The 21,413-nt window shown below is 39.7% G+C and overlaps 1 protein-coding gene across 13 annotated transcripts in view; it reads right to left on the reverse strand.

Annotated features, from left to right (window-relative positions):
- The window catches only part of ABLIM2 (actin binding LIM protein family member 2), a 129,112-nt gene that overhangs the window by 62,420 nt on the left and 45,279 nt on the right, over nt 1-21,413 (reverse strand). For all 13 annotated transcript variants that reach the window (XM_015625244.1, XM_015625246.1, XM_015625250.1 and 10 more), the window contains exons 3-6: nt 18,597-18,780; nt 8,676-8,791; nt 4,730-4,856; nt 2,563-2,656 (exon numbers count right to left, since the gene is read on the reverse strand). In XM_015625244.1, the coding sequence (XP_015480730.1) occupies nt 2,563-2,656; nt 4,730-4,856; nt 8,676-8,791; nt 18,597-18,780 (521 nt within the window). The remainder of the gene's footprint in view (nt 1-2,562; nt 2,657-4,729; nt 4,857-8,675; nt 8,792-18,596; nt 18,781-21,413) is intronic.

Consider the following 21,413-nt stretch of genomic DNA (forward strand, 5'->3'; position numbering starts at 1 on the left):
TAGCCTGCTACTGACAAGCAGACATCGAGCTCGATACCAAGAGCAGGGAGGGAGTGAAATCAGCCCAGTTCCAAGCCTTTTGAACAAGCCCATCTGCTGCACACAAACAACAAATGCCTTAACCACGTTAGCTACAGACACAGCCTCTGCATCCTTTCAGATCTGTTTGCTCAGACCACGGCTTTTTGTTTGGCTTCTGACTGAAATGAGGTGTGTGCATTCCCTCCTCACCCAGCTGCTCTCCACGGCCCACACCGAAACTCAATGGCTGTTTTAAGTGATCCCTTACAGAGTTACAAAGACTGGAAATCCAGGCTGACCACCATGGAAGAAGGCTCACAGTGTGAGTCACCTCTTGTAAGCAGGGAATGTAAAGAAAGCTCCTGAGATATGTCATGGAAAAACAGAGGGGATGAGAGCAGATATCTTGGGAGACGCCGTGAGGAACAGGACCTACAGTGACAGCAGAGTGCCAGGACATGTGACATGCACTCATGTTCAAGCTTCATTAGCTTTGATGCATACAAACCAACAAACTGTTCTGTACAATTCTATAGAAAAAAAGTTTACAATTCATAAAATTTCCAGGTTGTTCCAACAAGTGTCCAGACATTAAATGTCATTGTAACCGCTCAAATCCATTTCCTGCTCCATCCTAACTTATGTTTCCTGTTTCACAGTGATACTATCTGTGCTTTTACAGATGGTCAAAGTCCTGTCTCCTCACCTGGTTTTTTTAAAAGGTTTCTGAATCTTACATCAGTATTTTTTCCACAGTTAAATACCACAGGCTGATGGAAGCTCCCAGTCTGAACCAGTACCAAAGCAAGATGAGAATCAGTGCTACAGAGCTGTCCTTAGAGCAGCACTGGGGAATGGAGAGGGGAGGGACACACACTGACCAAAACCATCATATGGAATCTGTCATGGTAAAATTCCTACAATAACTTTCAAAAATCAGCTTTTCCCAAATTTGTTACTGGCCCATCAACAATAAAAACGAGGAACTGTCTATTCAGTACACTCTCACCAAGCAGTCAGAAGAATCAGCTACAGTCACATCTGCTCCCAGGTGCCACAAATCACACTTGGTCCTGTTAGTATGTCTAAATGTTAAATTATGTTACTAAAAATCTTTAAGACTTTTTTTTTTTTTCCCTTTTTATTACCCATAGAGACAGTAAGGACCCAGTTCTTAATCACATCACACCACATGCTATTGTTTAACCATACTGCAGGTAAAATATTACCACATAAAAAGAGCATTCTTGCACATATTTCAAGGCAAGCACTGGGACAGGAAAACAAAACCTTGTGAAGCCAAGAGTCAGTACAGAAACTGGAGCTTCTGTTCTTCTTCAGCTCAATATTAATCACTCCTTGTAAACTGCTCTGAGGAAGTGGACTCCCAATTTGCCACATTTAACTCTTCTCTCTGCATTCACCTCTCTTAATCACCTTCACCTTCAAATTTCACCCCCTTTTACTCCCTTTTATTCAGTGTCAATGGCTGACACCCCTGAAAACATATAACAGCTTCCACTGGTCACCTTTTACGTTTTTGAAGGTTTTAAGGTATTTTATTTTGTTTTGCCTCTTCCAGTTGAGACAACCGTGTGCAAAAAAGGGAGAAAGTTGTCTTTTTACTCATTCAAATTCCCCTTTAGAAATCTCTCTTCAGAGAGGTCTGTAAAAACATTTGTTAATGGAAAAGTCTCTCGTGCCTATGTTAACACCATATCATCCTCCAACACAGATTCCCATCTGGTATGGATACTTGCTCATCAGTTCCTAACAAGCTGTAATTGTCTACCACTTGGACAGTTAAGTCTTTGTGTAACATCAAGCAGCTCTTTCTCTGGTGAAAGCCCTTTGGGACCTCTCTCCAGGCTTTCTTAGCTAAAGAAAAGAGTGAACTGACAACTCTTCCTAACTCCTGTACTGCTTGGACTTCACAGAGAAAAGCAGAAAGAAAATGCAGATAATCGATGACACTGACAGGGTAACAATGCACTAAGATCCAAGGATTAATTTTATTCACATCAAAGGAATGTATTCATTTTGTGACACTGGGTCAGTTACATGGAAATTTTTGCATAATGCATAAACATACACCTACACTAAGCAACCTCCTTCCTCTTACAACAACTGCCAAAAAATCTCTGTCACAGTTCATTTCTGGGTGCAAAAACACAGTTCAAATAATTCATTTTACTTTTCAACAGCTTCATCCTATCTTTGGGGAACATAAAAGAGAATCAAAAAGCAGAAATTAGAAATTAATTTAGTGCAAGTTTTAAAATGTGCCTGATAATACATTCATTTATTACTTCTGCTGCCTGAACATTCCCCAGTACCATAAATACCCATTTAGGGAGTTTGGTGTGCCAAATCATTAATAGAAGAGATAAAAAACCCGATTACAGAAAAAGTTCCTGATATTTAATAAAAAGTAACAGTAAGCTGTTGCATTAACACTCCTTTGTGAGCACAGGACTAAACCCAAAAGAGCTACTCTTTTTGCACACTTTGAGATGTGCTTGAACAACAGGTTCTCCTTACCTCGAGCACTCTTCCTGTGATGTACTTTTCACAGTTGTCACACCTGATCCCAAACTTGGCGTGATAGTCCGTTTCGCAGTACGGAACCCCATCCCTAGGGAAGAACAACAGGCTGGACAGATGTGGCTTTAAGTAAGCTTGCAGTTTACTGGGAGACTATGCACACAAAATTTGTCACTGTTTCAACACTTCATAGGGTATTTATGGGCCTTCCTGGCTCCCAAGTATCTCATATTTATTAATATTGCAAAAAGCTGAATAGCAATGAACAACTATTTTTGACCACTTTTCTCCTTTGCTGCTAAACTCAGCCATCAGCCTTGTAGCAACACCCAGTCTCTGAGACCCTCACACCACCAGTCTAATTATGTTACCTACTAACTCCTTTCACATGTTTCCCCCTCTGTGGAAAAGATAGCTATTTCTACATATTACTCTTCCCCTCTTATCTAATTCATCCAATTGATGTATCCAATTTTTGTATTACTTTAGCTGAGACTGCAGAGAGTAATTTCTCAAATAACTTGTCTGCAAACCAAGTTTTGATAAACATTAAATCTACTGGCACTCTTGACTGGACTTGCTTAAAGACAGTCATGGACCAAACATCTTGGGAATGTGCTCCACAGAAGCCAGCAGTGACTACAAGAATTCAGCCTGAGCAGCAGTGTGTTCATGCATGATGTGACCAGCCACTCAACAACCACCAGTGCATTAAGATTTAATTTACAGATATGAAGAAAAAAACCCAGAGTCTCAGATTTTATTTTAAAGCATCAAGACCAGAACATTTGGACTATTTCCCTGACAAGAACCTGTTAATTTTGCATTTTACAATTTTATTAAATTGTACATGTAGACCATTGAACTGATGAATGAAAACAAATTGCTCTAACAAGAAACTGGAGAATCTTCCCATGTTTCAAAATCCAGGTTAAACAAAGTTGAGTATGTTATATCTTGTATCAATATATATTATCTTATATATATCTTATATATATTTATCTTATATATTTATCTTTTATATATATATATTATAACGTTGTAAGTTCAAACATAGTTAAATATATTTCATTTGTTATACTAAAACAGCCTGTGATCAGACAGATTTGTTAGCAGAGACATAGTTTTATGAGACATTTCCCTGGAGAAACACAGAAATTAATTTTATAGCATGGAAGTTGGATTTATTAGAGACTAACCTATAAGTTTATCACAATAATTCATTGAATTAAAAACAGGATATTTCTTCTCTTGAGTTATTTTGTTTGGCATTTAGCCTTTTTAAAAAGAAGATTTTATAATAATTATATCTTTACAATTTATGGGAGGGTTACATTAAATAACAAGAAAAAAAAAGGACTGCACTGAAATACAGCAGACTAGAACAACATTGATACAATGTAAAACCTTATTAAAGAACATACTTTTAATGAATATTGTTCTCCAGTGCAAGCCGTGAAATTAAATGTTGTACTTGCGTTAATCGAAACCCAAATAATTGTTGAAAGTCAGTGGGACATAGACTCTGAAACTGCATCATCTCTGGGCACTGGTGAGTGAGATACTTTGCTGCTAAAGAAAATTTCAATGTAACACACTTCTCTGAAGCAGAAATTAATCCCAGGTGCCTTGGCCAGTGAAAGGCCTGCATGTCACTGGCCTGATGAAAGTGCTGACATGGGACATGGTCTGTGTGCATACTTTGTGCTGTCACCACATTCAGTCCAAATCTGACACCACAAGGGTCTGGAGCAGCACAAAAACATGGTGTGTACATCCTTAATGAACTTCTGGCTAACATTTCTTCTTGTGTAATACATACAGAAAGAACAGTACCTGCTTGCTTATATTACAGCATCACAGAGAGCAAAACCATAGGTACCTAAGGGCATACATTTGGGTCTTGGAAACATATTCCACCTGCTGCCTCTCTGTAGCATAACTGCTTTGTCAAGTCCCATTCCAGGTAAATGGAAAATGTGACTTTAACCTTCCTCCGTTTCATTTATTTTAATACAATTTAGATAATAATTTAGACAATAATCTCTAATATATTATATATCTCTGAACATATATATATATGTATCTAATAAAGGTATGCAATGATAAATTAATTATTTGGCATTAGAATACTGAAAAGAAGTGAAAATACTCCTCTACTTACTTGCTGATGTACTCTGCATTCAGTAGCTTGCCACATGTATTGCACTTAAAACACCCCAAATGCCAGTGTTTGTCCAAGGCAACCAAGGACTGACCATTTTTTATTTCTGAACCACAACCCCCACAGTCTGCAAGAGAAAAACCCAAATTAGTGAATCATATTCTTTAGGTGGTCATGCAGCAGTACCAGGATCCATCAGTGCCCCAGCAACAGCTCAGGAGGGCTCTGAAACTCACTCCACCTCTCACTGATGGATGGCAAATGTTGCAGCCCTTAGAAAGCTCTGACATTGCTACAAGGCATGCATCATTCAAAGAAAAAACCTGATGACTTCAGCTTCCTAAAGAAATTTTATTCATTTATACTGTGTTTAAAAAATACGAAGTTTTCCTGATTAATTTTTCAAGCATCAAAATAAGACAAAAGATAATAAGATAAAAGAAATAAAAAAGACAAAGAGTAAAATTAATAACTGACTCTTCATATTACCCTTTGCCTTTGGATCTGCATGCCCTACTTATTTCAAAATTCTTTTTGCAACCATGAAAAAACTCCAAGATGAAATTCTGGTATGAAATTTCCTGTAACCAATAAAAACACTCCAATACTTAAGAGGCATTAGTGATATTTCAATATGTGAAAGTAATGGCTGTCTATGTATTTATTCTCTATAACAATTCACATATATAAAGCTCCATGGGTGCTAACAAAAAATACATGTAAAACATGCAATAACTGGGTAACAGAGGTTAGTTTGTGCTGGTTAAACAGGCTGTAGGTGAGCTATACTCCCCAGAAGGAGTAACTGAGAACAAGACTGGCTGGGGGCTTTTTTGCCTTATTTTTTAACAATGGAAGATTTTGACTCAGCTAGTAAAAGCCAAACCTACACTTGGTTTCCACATGAACAGTGCACCAGAGTGCCCTCTTTGGAGAGGTTATGTAGACATGGGATTTGGATCTGGTTCTCTATATCCCAAATGAGCTCTCCAGTACAATACAAGGTCCATCTCTCACTCTTCACTCTACAGATTTCCTGTCTATGTAGATATTCTTACTGAATGTTAAAACAGACAGAATATATGGGAAAAAAAGGGATAAGTGCCAGTGATAAAATGATTCTAATGCCAGTACCTCAGTAACCCTTCTAACCCTCCATCAAATATCTTTCATCTCATGTGGAAAAATGAATAGTACTTTTAGGGGTTCTTCGGGTATATCAACAGTTTTCTAGAGAAAAGACAAAACTTGAAAGACACTTAATCATTCAGAAATGCCAGGAGAGGAAAAACCCAAAACAATGTCTTGCATGGGAGAGAAAGCTATGCAAAAACATTAGAATGATTTATCTAGTTATTAAGAAAGAACTCTCAACCTAGGATCTCATTAAAACATTTAAACAGTCCTCTTAACAACTTTCTGATTTAAGACTGCATTTAGTTGGTTACCTGACCCTGATGAGACAGTGTAAGTGAAATTGTAAATGTCTGACTCCTGAGCACATGATGATAAAGCATAGTTTATATTTTCCTTTAGTGGATTTGGAATGTATTGAGGGAGCAATAATGTGTCTCTTTAATGTTACCCTCCAGAACACCCATACATGGAAACAAGCCTAGCACAAAAGCATGTGCACTACAGATCAGAACACTTGAGTTTTGCTAATAAAAAAGACCATTTGGGTGTGTGCCTGGTTTTAGTCCCTGCAGTATTCTACAGTATCTATTGTCTAACTGCAATCAGAAATTTGTTTGTGATCTCCCCTGTACTGGGGATTCATCTGGAAATCTAATTTATTCTGACTGCTTGAGGGTTTATTTCACAAACTGAATACATCATGTGCTCAGATGTCATTCACCTTTCATCTGGTTTAAGCTTGGGTGGGCAGAAATGCAGCATTTTGTGAGCTTTTTTTTTTATTCCCACTTGCTGTTTTCTCTGCAAAGTGCCAGATAATTACAAACAAATATTTTGGTTGCTATGCCAACAGTGCCTACTGATGCAGTGTCCTTGTCTTCCCATCTTGGATGCAGCATCCTTTGGTGACTCAACTAATTTCAAGCAATAACTCTGCAGAACACATCAATTTGCTGCTACATGTTGATATTCCTCCTCGAGTACTCTCTCAAAATCAACAATCACAAGAGGTTTTCAGAGTTATTGTTTTATGAAACAAAACAAAACAAAACAGAGAGGTAGGCAGTTAAAAAATTCAAGGACTCAGGCAGAAAGCAAGTATTTTACATTCTTCATTTTCTTCCAAATGGAATGCATGAAGGAGGTTAGAAGCAAAAGGGGAGGATGAAAACAGAAGGACTTGTCAGAGGGGGCAGTGATGTTGGGAGCTCACTGAGTCCCCAAGAGATGTTCTGAAAGCACTGCTGAGGTAAATAGGCTGCTGAACAGCACACCTGGTACACATCAGACAGCTCTGAGACAGGAACAAACCCAGTGTAACAATGGGTCAATGTACTACTCATTCCTTGAAAAAATTTGCCTGAAGTCATATGTTTTTGTGCACTCCTAACAAGAGTTGATTGTTTAAAGCATTCAGGTCTTTCCCAAGAAAGCTGTTAGGAGATACACCATTCACTGCTCTATGTAATTTGAGGAAAAGTTCAAACTTTTATTTTCCAAGGTCAGGTTTTGCCACAAAGATGTGCTCCCAGTGCTGTTTCCCTCTGAGGCAGGCAGTTTGCTGAGGTTTGCAGGTAGCTTTGTTCTGGGAAGGCTCAGTGCAGTGACCCAAGAGAGCTGGGGAAGTGCAATGACAGGAAAAACTCTCCATGGTGTGTGTGTGTGTGTACAGAGAAAGGGAATGTAAATACATTAAAGGATTCTGTATCACAGATAATCAAATGAACTTGATCTGTCAGTACTCAACCAGGCAAATAATGTCTATTATAGTCAAATGTATTTTTACAAGGAGACAGCAAAGATATCCAAGGAGGATCCATCTCTGGAATAAATGAAAGAGAAAGCACCTAACAGAGAGGGGCAACCTATCCCCAAAAGAGAACGGCATTAGCAAGAGGAATCAGTAGAGCATCTCACAGAGCATTCACGCAGCAGCTTTTGATAATGAACTGTAGAAAGGAGATGGTGAAAACTTCTGTGAAGAAATGTGGGGTGAAAAAGAAAACACACAAAAAAAAGGAGAGACTTCTCCCAGAAGTGGTCCAGGTTTCTTACACAGGAAGATGAGCAATCCTTGGGGCTCTTCCTCAGCCATGCTGAATCCAGCTTGACATAAGTCATTAAAATTTTTTCTGTCTTTGCTGTTTAATTGAATTTCTGCTGCTGTTTAATTACATAAAGGTAGTGGTGGACTCTTAAAGCATGGCAGCACTTCATGAGCAAAACAGCAGTGGGATGGAGTTCAGAGCAACACCACCACTATGATGTACAGCAGAAATGTTGGTGTGAAAGGACCACATTTCCTTTCCATAGTGTTTGTATCTTCTGACAGTGCACAATAACCTGAGGTCAAGGTGAATGCCCCCCATTCCATACATTGAAACCCTTACTGTGTAGTATTTAGCCATGCAGTCCTGCCACTGCTATTTTCTGAAGCAATACAGGAACACTTACAAATCATTAAATCTTGCATTGGATTTTATCTCAGCTGAACTTGGACTAAATCATCAGAAATATTAACATCTATATTATGTTTTTCTCCAAATTGATTTTGTTCATTTTAATCACATTTTTGAGAGGTTCAATGTATTGTTAATCCTATAATGGCACAGTCTGTGTTTCTTTTTAATATCAGACTTTCTTGAAAAACCACCCTATACTTTTTCATGTGGCTACCTCATACTTTATGACACCTCTTATACAGCAGAGTAGTATAAGTTCCAGCTGTACATACTGGTATAAAATTCTGTCCTTTAAACCTGTGCAGACTAAGAAGCACTGACTGAAAAGAGCAGAAATCTGTACTTACTTCGCAGGTTCTGTACAGGGAAGGAGCCAGTGCTGCTGGAAGGGGGCAGAGAACATTTCTGGCAGATGCATTCCTTCCCATTAAAAGTTACCCGGTCCCCTGCAGGGAAAGGCAACCTGCAACAGCAGAAAGAAAAGCAAACTGGTTACAGTCTCATGCCTTTATCAAAATGAAATATCTTTCCATAAAGGAACTGATTATACTCTGGCTTCTTTTTCTCTGCTTGCACAGTTCTCATTCAGTTTTCCAGCCACTTAGAGGCTTGAGTATCAAAGGGACATGTCAACAGACAGCTTCAAATGCAGATGGGTACAGCTTCTTAGGAAAAAAAATAATATCTAAAGATACAAAAACACAGTGAGCACTCAAGTCTGAGTTGTTGTGTATCTAAGAAATGTAAGATCAGCCAGGGTTCATCACTAGCAGGATCAGTTACAGAATGAAAATAAAATTTGCATTACAGGGAGTTAAGTAGAGGCAAATGTAGCTGCTTTTATGTTGTTAAATAGCTGCACAAGAATTATGACTTTTATGCATTAAAAACCAGCACTTCCCCTCACAACTTTTACCACATCAAAGTCCTTCTCTCAATCTATGTGCTCAGAAGGCAAATGTTCATGAACTCTCAAAGGGAAAAACTTACCCCACTTATAAAAACCCACAGGGTCTACATTACTTGTTTTCCCTACTCAATAACAGCTCTCCTTACACTTCATTAAATAATCTCTTTTTATCAACGTCCTTAAAACAAAAGCTCTCTGCTGTGCATTTCCTTATCTGGGCACAGAAACCACTGAGCCTTTTTCTCTAAGGGAACCAGATGGACAAATCATTTCACGTGCAGTGAAGGATGGTGAGGATTTAGAAACACGCTTCACTCCACCCAAAGCTCATGTCCAACTAAATCTCTATCCAAGATATCAAAATATGGCTTAAGTGGGGCAAAAACATAACACACACCTTCTGCCTCACGCTGAAGTCCATCTGATTATTTCATTAACATTTCATTAAAACTCTGCATGGCATTCCCCCACAAATGCTATCTAATTCATACCAACTGTGAGGTTGCCTTCACCAAAAAAGCTACATAGATACCTTGTGCTAAACTTAAAAATTATTTTGCTCCCTTAGCTGCCCAAGAGACGCTTAGTCTACATTTGAATCACATTTAAAATAATTTTTCTATTAATTAGAAAAAGAACAAAAGCAATGCTGTCCTTTGTTTCTATATAATGTAACTAAAATATATTTGAAACCAGCTAAATAAGTGTTCAAAACTGCCATTCATTTTGGACCACTGGTGACAATTTAAAAAATCATGAGCACACATGGAATGTAAGTATTATGATCTTTTTTGATATCTGATAATGAATTCTGCTTCTCACCTTTTTTTTTTTTTCCTCTTTCTCAAGTTTTTATAGTGCAGAAACTTCCTACCTTGTCTTTTACCTAAAGTTACAATAAAAAAAAATAATTCATGGAAATAGCCTTTAATACTGCCTTACTGTCTGACCCAATTAAATGATCTGTGTGTGACTCTGGTACAACGAGGTCCAACACCACGTTAGTATAGATCCAGGAGACCAAGATTTCCATCTGTTTCAAAGAGGATTTTGCACCATGGATTTTACTCAATAACCTAACCAGGAGACAACACTGTCTCTCGTGTGCCAGACAGGAATGCAGGATGGAGCTGCACTCCAGTGAGCAAACCTGTCCTGTCCTGCAATGCAGCAGCACCAACCTTCTGTGTTATATATATATTCAAAAATATCACAACGCTATCTTTTCATAACTGTTGTCTGCAACAGATTTTGACGCTTTTTAAAGTCAGAGATACTTCTAAGACATGAAATAATAGAAGTTTTATGAACTCACAGAAGAGTTGAGGTTGGTGAGGTCATCTGGACTAACCCAAAGTTTATTCAAATGAACACACATTTATTAGAATAAAAATTGGTAAACATGATATATTTCTACATAGATAATATGAATTCATGACTAATTACCAAAAACTGTCTCAAAAATTGAGTGATACAATTAAAATGCTGTTCTAGTTTTCTACTGCAAATGTGAAAGAAACCATTTAATCATGTCTTCATTTTAACAACATATTACAAAATCAACTAGAACTTAGCCCTACTAATTGACCTGTAAATACACAAGCCAAGGGATTTCAACCATTCCAGAAGTGAGACAAACTTGTCTCCTGCATCTCCTGCATGTTTTCAGGAAGACATCTCATCTTGATTTACAGATGAACATAGACTTATTATAACCACTGGTGATCTGCTCCAAATTAAACCTCCACAAAGCCAGCACCCTGCTCCACTGCCACCCTCACTGCCACACAGCTACTCTGGCATCTTTCACTCCTATGCACAGTAGCATGTCCTGGGCAGTACCTTCTGCTGTGTTTTGTCACAATCTCTGTGGGAACCAAGGCTGGGTTCAGCTCATGACCCAGCTGGGCTCTCATGAGATGTCTCAGTAAAACAGCAGGCTTTACACCATTAATAATCCTGGGAATGGTGAAGTGCTGGAGCTCTGAGCAGTTCACTGCTCTAAAGAATGGCTGTGACTACTGAACAAGCTTGTGCAATATATAAGGAGCAGTAGGGGGAGGTAATGTAAATATATCTTCCTGACTCAGGGATCTACCTAATAAAAATCCAGCTGAACTTCCAAATTAACACAGAAGCCCATCTCAAACAGATGCACCAAGCAGCAGCTAAAGTAGAAGCCGTGACCACCCACTTCAAATTGGCTCATCTCATCGCTGTCTAAGCAATCAGAAAATCTAAAAGGAAAGAAGTTAAAACTGGAAGAGAAGAATGGGATTATTGACCTCCCATGGCACAAAGACATAACCAGGGAGATGACACCCCCAAACATGCCAAAGCTCACAGGCACCACAGCAGAGCCTCCTTAGATGGGAAGGCACACAGGGGATTTCCTAGCCTACAAAAATACTGTACCTGGTTTATTTTCTTAAAGTTCAGTAATCACCATGCCTTTCCATTCCAATGGGAGAGGGCAACAATTTTGGTTGGTTCCTTATTGTTCTCCAAACAACATGCAAGGTATTTTGCTCTAAAAAAATCCTAGAGAAATATTCCTTGGAGCTGTCCATCCCAAGGTACAGACAGACAGACGTCTCCTCCCCTCACAGGTCTTCTAAACCCATAAATAAGTCTCAAAGTTTGTTTCACTGTCTTGTTCACTGGGAACTCATACCCAGCACATTTGCCAGCTTTCCTGTACCAGCTGACCTCTCCCTTTCACAAGCAGCTCTGCTCAAGCATTTCAGTGCCAGTATGAGTGAAGGCACAACAGAAGGTGGTAACAGTCAATTAACAAGGTTTCAGTTTCTGAGCTCTGTAAGTTGTGAACAGGACTATAGATAGAATTTTAGGCTAAGAGCAGCATATTTGCCTTCAAATACAATGATATCTCACCACCAGTCACCCACTGAACACTGCTAGGTATTGCAAAAACCAGGACAGGGTTTTAATTAGCTACTTATCCTTTAATAAATATTCAGTGAGATTTTTGCAGTTGGATAATCTATTTTTAAATGAGAATTAAGAGCATTTTTAAAGCAGCCCTCTCAAATGACTTGTAGAATTTTAACACATCTATGATTCATTTCCCAACAAATTTTGTTTTATCCACCTGCCTACAATATTTGCAAACCCAGAAAAAAATCTGGAGGTGACCAACGAAACTACATTGTAAAACATCAAATCACCTGTAACTGTGTTCTGATACCAAAAGGTCAGGTCATGGTCTCATCTTTCTCTGCACCACACCTCAATCTATGCAGCTGTGGGCAAGTCATTCAAGCTTTCTTGGAGGGACAAAAAAAAAATATTGTTTTTTTTTCAGAGCAGAGGGATGGCCATCTTTAAATGGCAATTCTTTAAATTGCTGATCTGACTCTGTGGCTGAACAGTCAACTAAATTTGATACATGAAAATTAACAGAAGCCTGTGGTCAGGTTGAGGAGAGAGCAAAGCTATTCATTTCAGTATCTGGCTGCAGTTACACCTGGTCAGGTCTAATGTCACACTGCAACCTAAGGACCAGCAGGATCAAATTCTGCTCTAACTTGTACCTGGTACAATCACATACCTCGAGGTGCTCCATATGGACGAATCCCCGTGGATTAAAATGGTGATACAAAGTGGACACTGAGTGCTATCTACCATCCACACATATTTCAGCAAGGGAAAATGCTAAATCCTGCAAGCAGGGAAGAACAGCCCCATGCACCAGTGCACCACAGGGGTTAATCAGCTGGAAAGGAAAAGATGATGTGGGGGTCCCAATGGACACCATGCTGGACATGAGTCACAGCGTGTCCCCACGACAGCTGACCTTGGGAGGCATTAGTGTAGCCAGCAGATCCAGGGATCTGATCTTCCCTGCCTTCATCATTTAAGAGACTGCAGCAGCACCATCTTGGGGTCCTCAGGACAAGATTTACCGGAGGGAGATGAGGGAAGGTGGCCAGGTCCAGAGCTGCAGTACAGAACACACAGGCAGGCAGGGGCTGCAGGAGATGTACCTGCTCAGGGGAGATCCTATTGCTGTCTAGAGCTACCTGATGACAGTACACAAAACTGGAGCACTGCTCTTCTCACATGTAAAGAGTGAAAGGACAAGAAGCCAGACATAAGCTGGAACACGGGAAATGTCAACTCAATATAAGGAAAAAAAAACACCATGAGCTTGCTGAATGCTGGAACACACTGTTCAGCTTCATGCTTTGAAATATGTTAAAGGAATGCCATCAGCTGTCTACTCAAACTGGACTTGCTTTGAGCCAGGGGCTGGACCACAGGACCACCACAGATCCCTTCCATCTTACCTTATTCGAGGGCTATAGGGATGGCCCATACAGAATCAAAGAACCCTAGAATCACTAAGGTTGTAAAAGACCTCCAAGACCATCAGTTCCAATCTTTGACCAAACACCACCGTGCTCATGTCATCACACAGTGCCACGTCTACTGATTTTGTGAACACTGCCAAGGGTGGTGATCCCATCACCTCCCTGGGCACCCTGTTCCAATGCTAAACCCCTTTCTCAGCGAAAAAACTTTTCCTAATTTCCAATCTGAGCCTCCTTTGGCATAGCATAAAGACTCTTCCCCTTGTCCTATTGCTGGCTGCCTGGGAGAAGAAACCCCCAACTCACAACAATCTCCTTTCAGGCAGTTGTAGAGAGCAGTAAGTACCCCCTGAGCCTCCTTTTCTCCAGATAAACAACTCCAGTACCCTCAGCTGCTCCTCACAGGACTTGGGCTCCAGATTCTTCCCCTAAAGAGCAGCAGACCTAAACCTGAAGAGCAGCCCCTTGTTCCCCATCCCTTTGTTCAAGAAGAACCACATATTGATAAATTCATCTGGTTTAGAACCAAAATGCCAAGAACACTCAGACTGATTTCAAAATCAGGCTCAACACCCCAGGTTTCTACAATACCTAGCAGTATTCAGTGGGTGACTGGTGGTGAGATGAAGAACACCACTTCATGAGATGCCTTAAGAAGCACCTGGTACTGCTTAAGTGGGAACCAAAGCCTTTCCAAATTTAGCAGGAGTAAAAAAAATTAAGCAAGTAAAAAAGTTTAGCATATTCAAAAAGTCTGTCATGATTGCTATGTTTAAGAAGAAACTGAATTTGAATTTCTAATTTTCATTATTAACCTAATTTCATAAGACATACATACACAAAAGATCTCCATTCTTTCTAGAAGGAGCAGTGTTATATATGTAGCACTATCTTCTGTTGAAAAAAAGAAAAGGATTTTAGCTTTCTGATATTTTATATTGAACCACCTGGCTAATGTGAATTACCTTCTTGACAGTAGTAAAAGTACAAGTGGGTTGAAAGAGGTTTTATAGCTGGGTTTGGCACACGACCCCTTGAAGAATATGTATCTGTCTCCACTCACTATTCAGCTCTACATGGCACATACTCAGCTTTTGTCAAATTCTGTTTTAAAAGAAAACTTCCTAAGCTCAGAAAAACTTAAATATAAAAATTTTGTACAGCAAAGACAAACCTGTTTCCTTATTAATCCAGGATATATGTGCTAATCTATCCTCCATCCATGGGTCGCTGTCCTCTCTTTATCATTTACATGTCAAAATTATTTTCCAACTTTTAAGTACAAGAATACTGAAACTAAAGGGGTAACTATTACATGTACTCCTCCCATTGGGTACATAAACACCAATCCCCCCAACTTGACTAATTACAATAATACCCATAAAGCCAAATCCCAGTTTTGTGATATCCAGAGAACACACAGCCCATCAGTAACAGAAATCATACTCTAGGTACCACATTAGATGGACCACACATCTTATATAAGCTTACTAAATCTGTATGACTTACTAACACACTAAGACATCTCCTGAAAATTCCATTTTCAGAGTATTATCAGAGGTATGACAACCCATTTCTTTTTGAAAGACTCAATGTCCTGCCCTTTCCCATCCTACCTAAGACTGTCCTATGACAGCCATGTAAGAAGTGTGTGCACAATTTTTATTAAAACTAAGCTTCTATTGCTACAGCCAGCCTCAATTTTCTCCCTCTTTCTATTTCACTTTTACAAACAAATTCAGCTTTTGAAGGAAATGTCTTTGGCAGCCTTCTGGAGGACACAGCTCTTTCCAATTAATGAAGCTGTAAGAAGATTGTTCAGCCACTTCCTGGGAATTCAGAGTAAGCATTTAATCTGCAACAGTTTTCAATCTATGTTGTTATTCTTTCACTCATTCCTAGTTTTAGGCATTATCATCACAAAACACAACAGCAGAAAAAAGGCTTCACAAGGCTATGAAGAGCACTAGAAGAAGAAGGGATTAAGCCCTCAATCTTTACTCCAGCAGAGCAAACACACAGTCGAAACCTGATTTTTTTTTAAGAGCCACTTGGTTAACATAAGATAGAAACAATCAAATAGGATGACACAATATATTGTACTTTTAGCGGTTTTTTTTCTCTAAATACTAATTAATTTTTTTTTTCAGAGTTTAGCTTGTGGCAGCCCTGAGCAGTAGTATCTGACTCCAGAGATGAGCTGGATTTTTCTGACTCTCCAGCTTTTTCCAGAGGAGGGTAGCAGGTTACAAATGCAGCACAGAGGGTACAAGGAATACAGCTCCCTGTGACACTGGGCTGTGTGGCATCAACAGTAGTAATATCAGGAGACAACTGGGCTTGGACTGCTTTTTCCCACTGCTCTCACTAGCTCGATTTTCTCACTGATGCTACCATACACTTCCCACATGTTTCTATTCAAATCTTATATTCTCTGAAAGTAAGGGGGGAAAAAAGCAGTTGCTACTGACACTGGCTTACTACTCAATGTAGAAACAGTTTAGAAGTGTTACTTCAGCAGCTACAGAAATAGGGGGTGCAGAAGCGCTCATTTAAAAGAATTCACCAATCCTACAGCATTCTGGAGAAATGTGTCATGAGAGCAAAATGCCTTCTGCTGCCAGTGTTTTCATCCTGGCTTGGTTTCCATGAGAGCAGGATCAGCCCCACTGGCAGGCAGTCACCACCTCTCAAATTCACACCCTTCTGGAGGTTAGATTTCTAACACAGCACCCACATTGAAGTCTGGCTCTAAAAGGTAATGCCAAATGCAGTTTGTAGTTTGGCATCCACCAGCTACTACTGACACTGTGCTTTGGCCCAGTATTTAAGGTTTCCACCCAGCTGTAAGAAATGATGGCTCAAATGGTTCTCCTGACTCTTCCCACCAAGGGAAATTATGTAGAGAGCTTTACACCTTTCTCCCCCTTTATTATTACTGTTTTTTCAGCTCACAGACAAGTTCCTTCTTTTGGCTTAAACACTGTCTTTACAGTCTACCAACCTTATTTTTACTGAGGATATCAGTCAATAAAATAAATGCTGATGATGTTTAGATAGGACACTCTCTCCCATAAAAAACACAGGTAATGTCTGGCTTGCAATGACAAGGGTAATTGAAGCTGATTTAAAGCATATAAACACATGACAGGATTCTTCTGCTGCTATGCACCACAAATCAGTGTTACAACCCCCTGGGAGACACTAATTGAATCCTGCTAGTCAGCAGGGCATCAGTTGGCTCTGATGAAGACAATATGAATTTGTGTGTCCTCCCAAGAAAAGCAACAGAAGTGTCTCTCTCTTTAACAACTAGAAACAGTGAGATAGCATTTAATGCAACTATTTAGTTATACAGAAGGTTAGGGAACATCTCTGATTTTCCTTTTTATATGATATTTTATCAGGAACTTCATTTTTAAAAGCTTTATCACATCTTCATCACACATGATATTTGTAGCATGAATAATTTCACAGCGCTGCAATTTAACCCACCTGAAGTTAAATTGTTAGGTACTTATTAATAAATATTTTAGTCACAAGGAAGATCATTCCAAATTTCCAGGGAGACAAAACAAACTGCATTAACAAGCTCCAAGCTATCAGCTGAAGGACTGACTAAACACAGCAGGAGTTGGTATATCCTGTGGCCTGAAACCCAAGGTAGGCAATTTCAGAGTTACTGTGACACACAGTTAAATAAATTTCCTCTAAGCTCTAGTGATTTGAGGATACAAGCACGCTTAGCCAGAAAAACAGATTCAACCAGTTCAAGTTTTTTGATTTCTCTTAAATGAAGAAGTACCTCTCTTTACAGAAGGTACTAGTGCTGAGAATAAAGGTACCAAAAATTTGCTCTGCTCATCTCTAGAAGAGCTGTAATACTGCCAGGCCAATAGCATGTGCAGCTAGCAGTTAACTCATGAGAAACTCTTGAAGCAATTTTCCTTACTAAAAAAAGAAAAAATAAAATACAGAAAAGATTTTAGAATTTTTTTCTTATCTTTACTCTTCACATTTTTTTTAAGTAACCAAAAGGATTGCCTACTAAACAGAGGAAAACTTAGAATTTAATATAATAAAGGCTTGTCCATTTCAAAGTTTCCTCACTATCACAGCTATTATTATTATTATTATTATTATTATTATTATTATTATTAGCTCAGTTGCTTTATTTAATTGAGATTCTGTCACAAGGCATGGCTGTTCTGGAATTTGAAGTCCTGCTCCTGCATCAGCACAGGGGGATTTCTGAGCTCAGCAGCTCCATGGGCAGGGCAGGCTGGGCTGGCAGACAGCCACAGTGACATGGACATGCTGGTTTGGGACTGCAGAGTCACCTGCACGAGGCAGCAGCACACAGAGCATCTAAACCAGTGCCTCCTTGGCCTTTGAAACCCTTTCAAAGTGGGGTTGCTTTTCTTGTAACCCTAAAAGCTCAAGTTTAGCCAGAGAAACTATGGCAGCATTTCCATTTGCTCCAAACTTCCACAACTGTGTTTTTTCTGAAGGTTTAGTGCACTTCAATCTTCTTCATGAAGTCTTCAATAGATATGTTTGTGTTATTTCTACACAATAGGAATGGTCAAAATGACATCAGTCCCTTGTATTGCTGAGTTTGGGACCCATGTGGGAAATGATCCCACTGAACTACACTGGGCTTTAGCAGCAGCCTGCTGAGGACTCAGCCACTGGCATTGCAATCCTTTGTAACTCCAGGCCAACAAATGACTTAAACAGCAAACACCAGAGAAATAAAGCAACACATGGGGCAAAACATCTTACAACGAGGACAGTGGCAGCTTCTGGAGTATTTTGAGAACCTCACACAGAAGATAATATAAAAAAGAAAAACACATTTGGAAAAAAGGGAGACACTCAAAATCACAGATTCTTTTTTTTTCTCTTCACTTCTGCAGTTTTTTAAGGAGTAACAGAAAACCCTATCTCTAGGCTAAAGGTTTGAATGTCTGGCATTCATGGCATTCTGGTATCAGAAACACAATTTCATGTAGAAAACCTACCTGCAGACAGCACACACAAAACAGTCTGGGTGATAGGTTTTGCCCAGTGCTGAGACCACTTCTCCCTCAATGAATTCCTCACAGCTGAAGCATCGTGTGCCGTAGAGTCTCTGGTAGTCCAAAGTACAGATGTAGTCTCCCTGTCTCACAAAAAATCCTCCTTGAGCCAGGTCACATCCACAAGCTGCAGAAAGAGAAAAGGCAGACTCAGAAGGCAAGAAACAAATGCTCTAAGATGAGACTGATTTTTCACCTGTGATCTGAAGGGTTCCTAGTGGAGTATTTAAGCACTTCAATGTATGGGCTTACGATCACGGAACAAATGTGCATCTGAAAGACACTACTCTTACAGTAAATTACATCACTCATGTATTTTGGACACTAACAGCCTGGACTTATTTGAGGTAAAAATGTCCACCTCAGAGCAGCAGCTGTGAGTACAAAGTTGAAGTCTGTAGGAGTTGAGTTCAGGGTTACCATATACAACATTTACACATTTAACAGGTTAAAAGAAATGCATAAAGGATGTAAACCCTTAAAATCTAAAGCACCAGTGTAACAAAGAAACACCTCTGACAGATTACAAGTGTTTGACATTCCTCCTGGACACAAAAGGGGTTTAAGTACTGCTGTCTCTAAACATGGGGGCTGATGCTCATGGCAACTGCTGCAAGTTTTCGCAAGTTAAATCAGTTTAAATCAGCCCTCGTGTTTACCTGATGAACATCACTCACCATTGTATGAACTGGAGGCAGCTGCAGATTCATCTGCTGCTGGCAAAAGTAAGGTTTTAGTCCTAAATGTCAATTTCTATTTTTTAAACTAAACCTGTAGGAAAGGGTTAAAGTTGATGCTCCAAAGGCCTGTGAGACTGTTCAAGGGTTTTCTTCACCACACCAGGGATGGAACTAGGCTGGAATTTTGAGAACATATAAGATGGGACAAGAGACATACAACGGTCTGGTGAAGTCAGACAGAAATAGCAGATATGTAGAACATAACCATCCATAGTGACCAGGATCTTTGAAAACAGACTTGACTTGATTTAAAAGAGAACTGGACTTCACAGTGGTGATTCTGCTGCTGTGTTGACTACTCCTTTACTGTAAGCCCCAGCACCACACTTGTTACTACGTACTTCTGCTCCTGTAGGAATGTGTTCCTGTCAGCAAATGGTGTTTACAGTCAAACGATGCTGAACCACACAGTGTCACTACTCACAGCCCACAGAAAAGGAGTGGGGAATGCTGCTTATTAAATTTGGGTTACATGTACAAAACATTGCAGAGTTGCTCAGTGCCTTGGTCCCAAAATAGCAGAAGTATCTGCACTTCTAAAATTCAAGATTGAGATATAGGTACCTGAGAGTCCACAGGCACTTTGGTTTCTAAATGTAAAGCCTGGCAACTCACACCCAAGCCTGTTCACAGTGTCAGAATCAGTCATCTTGCACCTAAACTATAAGAAGAGTCCAACAGAGGTGCCCAAGGCACAAAGTAACACATACAGTGCAGAAACCCCAAGAAAGCAGAAAATCATTCATTGAAAATTTCATCCAATCACCCCTCACTCCCCCATTTTTTATAGCCTTTGTTAACTGTAGCACAGAAGGTCTGGGCTCAAGGTCCTCTTTGAAACCTCAGGCTCATCCCTGTGTGGAATTTCAGTGCTCATCATTCTCCCTGGAGATGGCCCTGACTGTTAAGAGTCAGAAAACAACAATCATGCTAGAACTGTATTAGTGCATGGCCAAGAACAGAAGAACTATGGGTTCTAATCTTTCCTATAATTCAAAACAATTCAGACTATATTGCATGTGTCATGGACAACATGGATTAGATGATTTATATTTCAATATATTGTTCATGTTCTCTATCTCACAGGCTTAACACATTTGAATTCACATTTCTCTTTCTCACCCCTGCTCTCATTTTTACGAAGGACTGGCTTTTTGAACAGACTTTCCAAAAATCTGGCACACTTGCCAGATATCCTGAGTTTCTTTCATCCTGTGTCTTTCAGCTACCTACTGGTGTCACAGAAACAGAGCTCAGCTATGGATTTAAGATGATGTTGAGCAGCATGCTGAGCTGATACTTATGCCCTAGAGCAGTTCTAAACTGCATCATACAGTGTTTGAACTTGCAAAGTAGATCAGAAAAGAAAAAAGTTCAAAGCACATAACTGCATTTCTGAAAAGAGAAGGGAGGGATTATGTCCCTACATATATTTCTTATGTTTTGCACAAGCAAATCTGTATTTGTTGCATAAATGGAAGTCCAGCAGACTCTGTCTCACTGCAGTTGAGAGCTCTGCTGCAAGGTTTGGGGCACATGGGGTCAGCAACAGTCCTGCCACTGGCATTTGGCAGCACAATGTCTCACCCTGAGGGTACTGGCATCTCTCTGTTCTGCCACTAAGTTACAACTCCTACGAAGTTGTGTACAGCTCCAAAATAGTCTGCACTAATGCACTTAATCCTGGCTTCTCAGGAAACCCTGCAGTGACTCAAAATCTGCTCACTCAAACAGAGAAAGAAAAACAAGTTATTTGAACTTGAAAATAAAAGTGAGTTCAGCATCCTCTCACCAGGCCCCTTTCTTCTTCACCATGACTTCAGCCTCCCCATTTGCAAAGAGTGGCTGAATGAACATCACTGCACCACCAGCTCTGCCCCACAGGACACAACTTGAGTCACAAACCCTTGCCTGATCCTTCACTCTCCAAACCATCAGATCTGATTTACCTTGACACTCGGCTGACCAGAGAAGAACACAGGGATTCCATTAAATACTGGCTTGGATATTAAAATAGTAA

Source organism: Parus major, chromosome 4 (genome assembly GCF_001522545.3).
Source record: "Parus major isolate Abel chromosome 4, Parus_major1.1, whole genome shotgun sequence".
NCBI lineage: Eukaryota > Metazoa > Chordata > Aves > Passeriformes > Paridae > Parus > Parus major.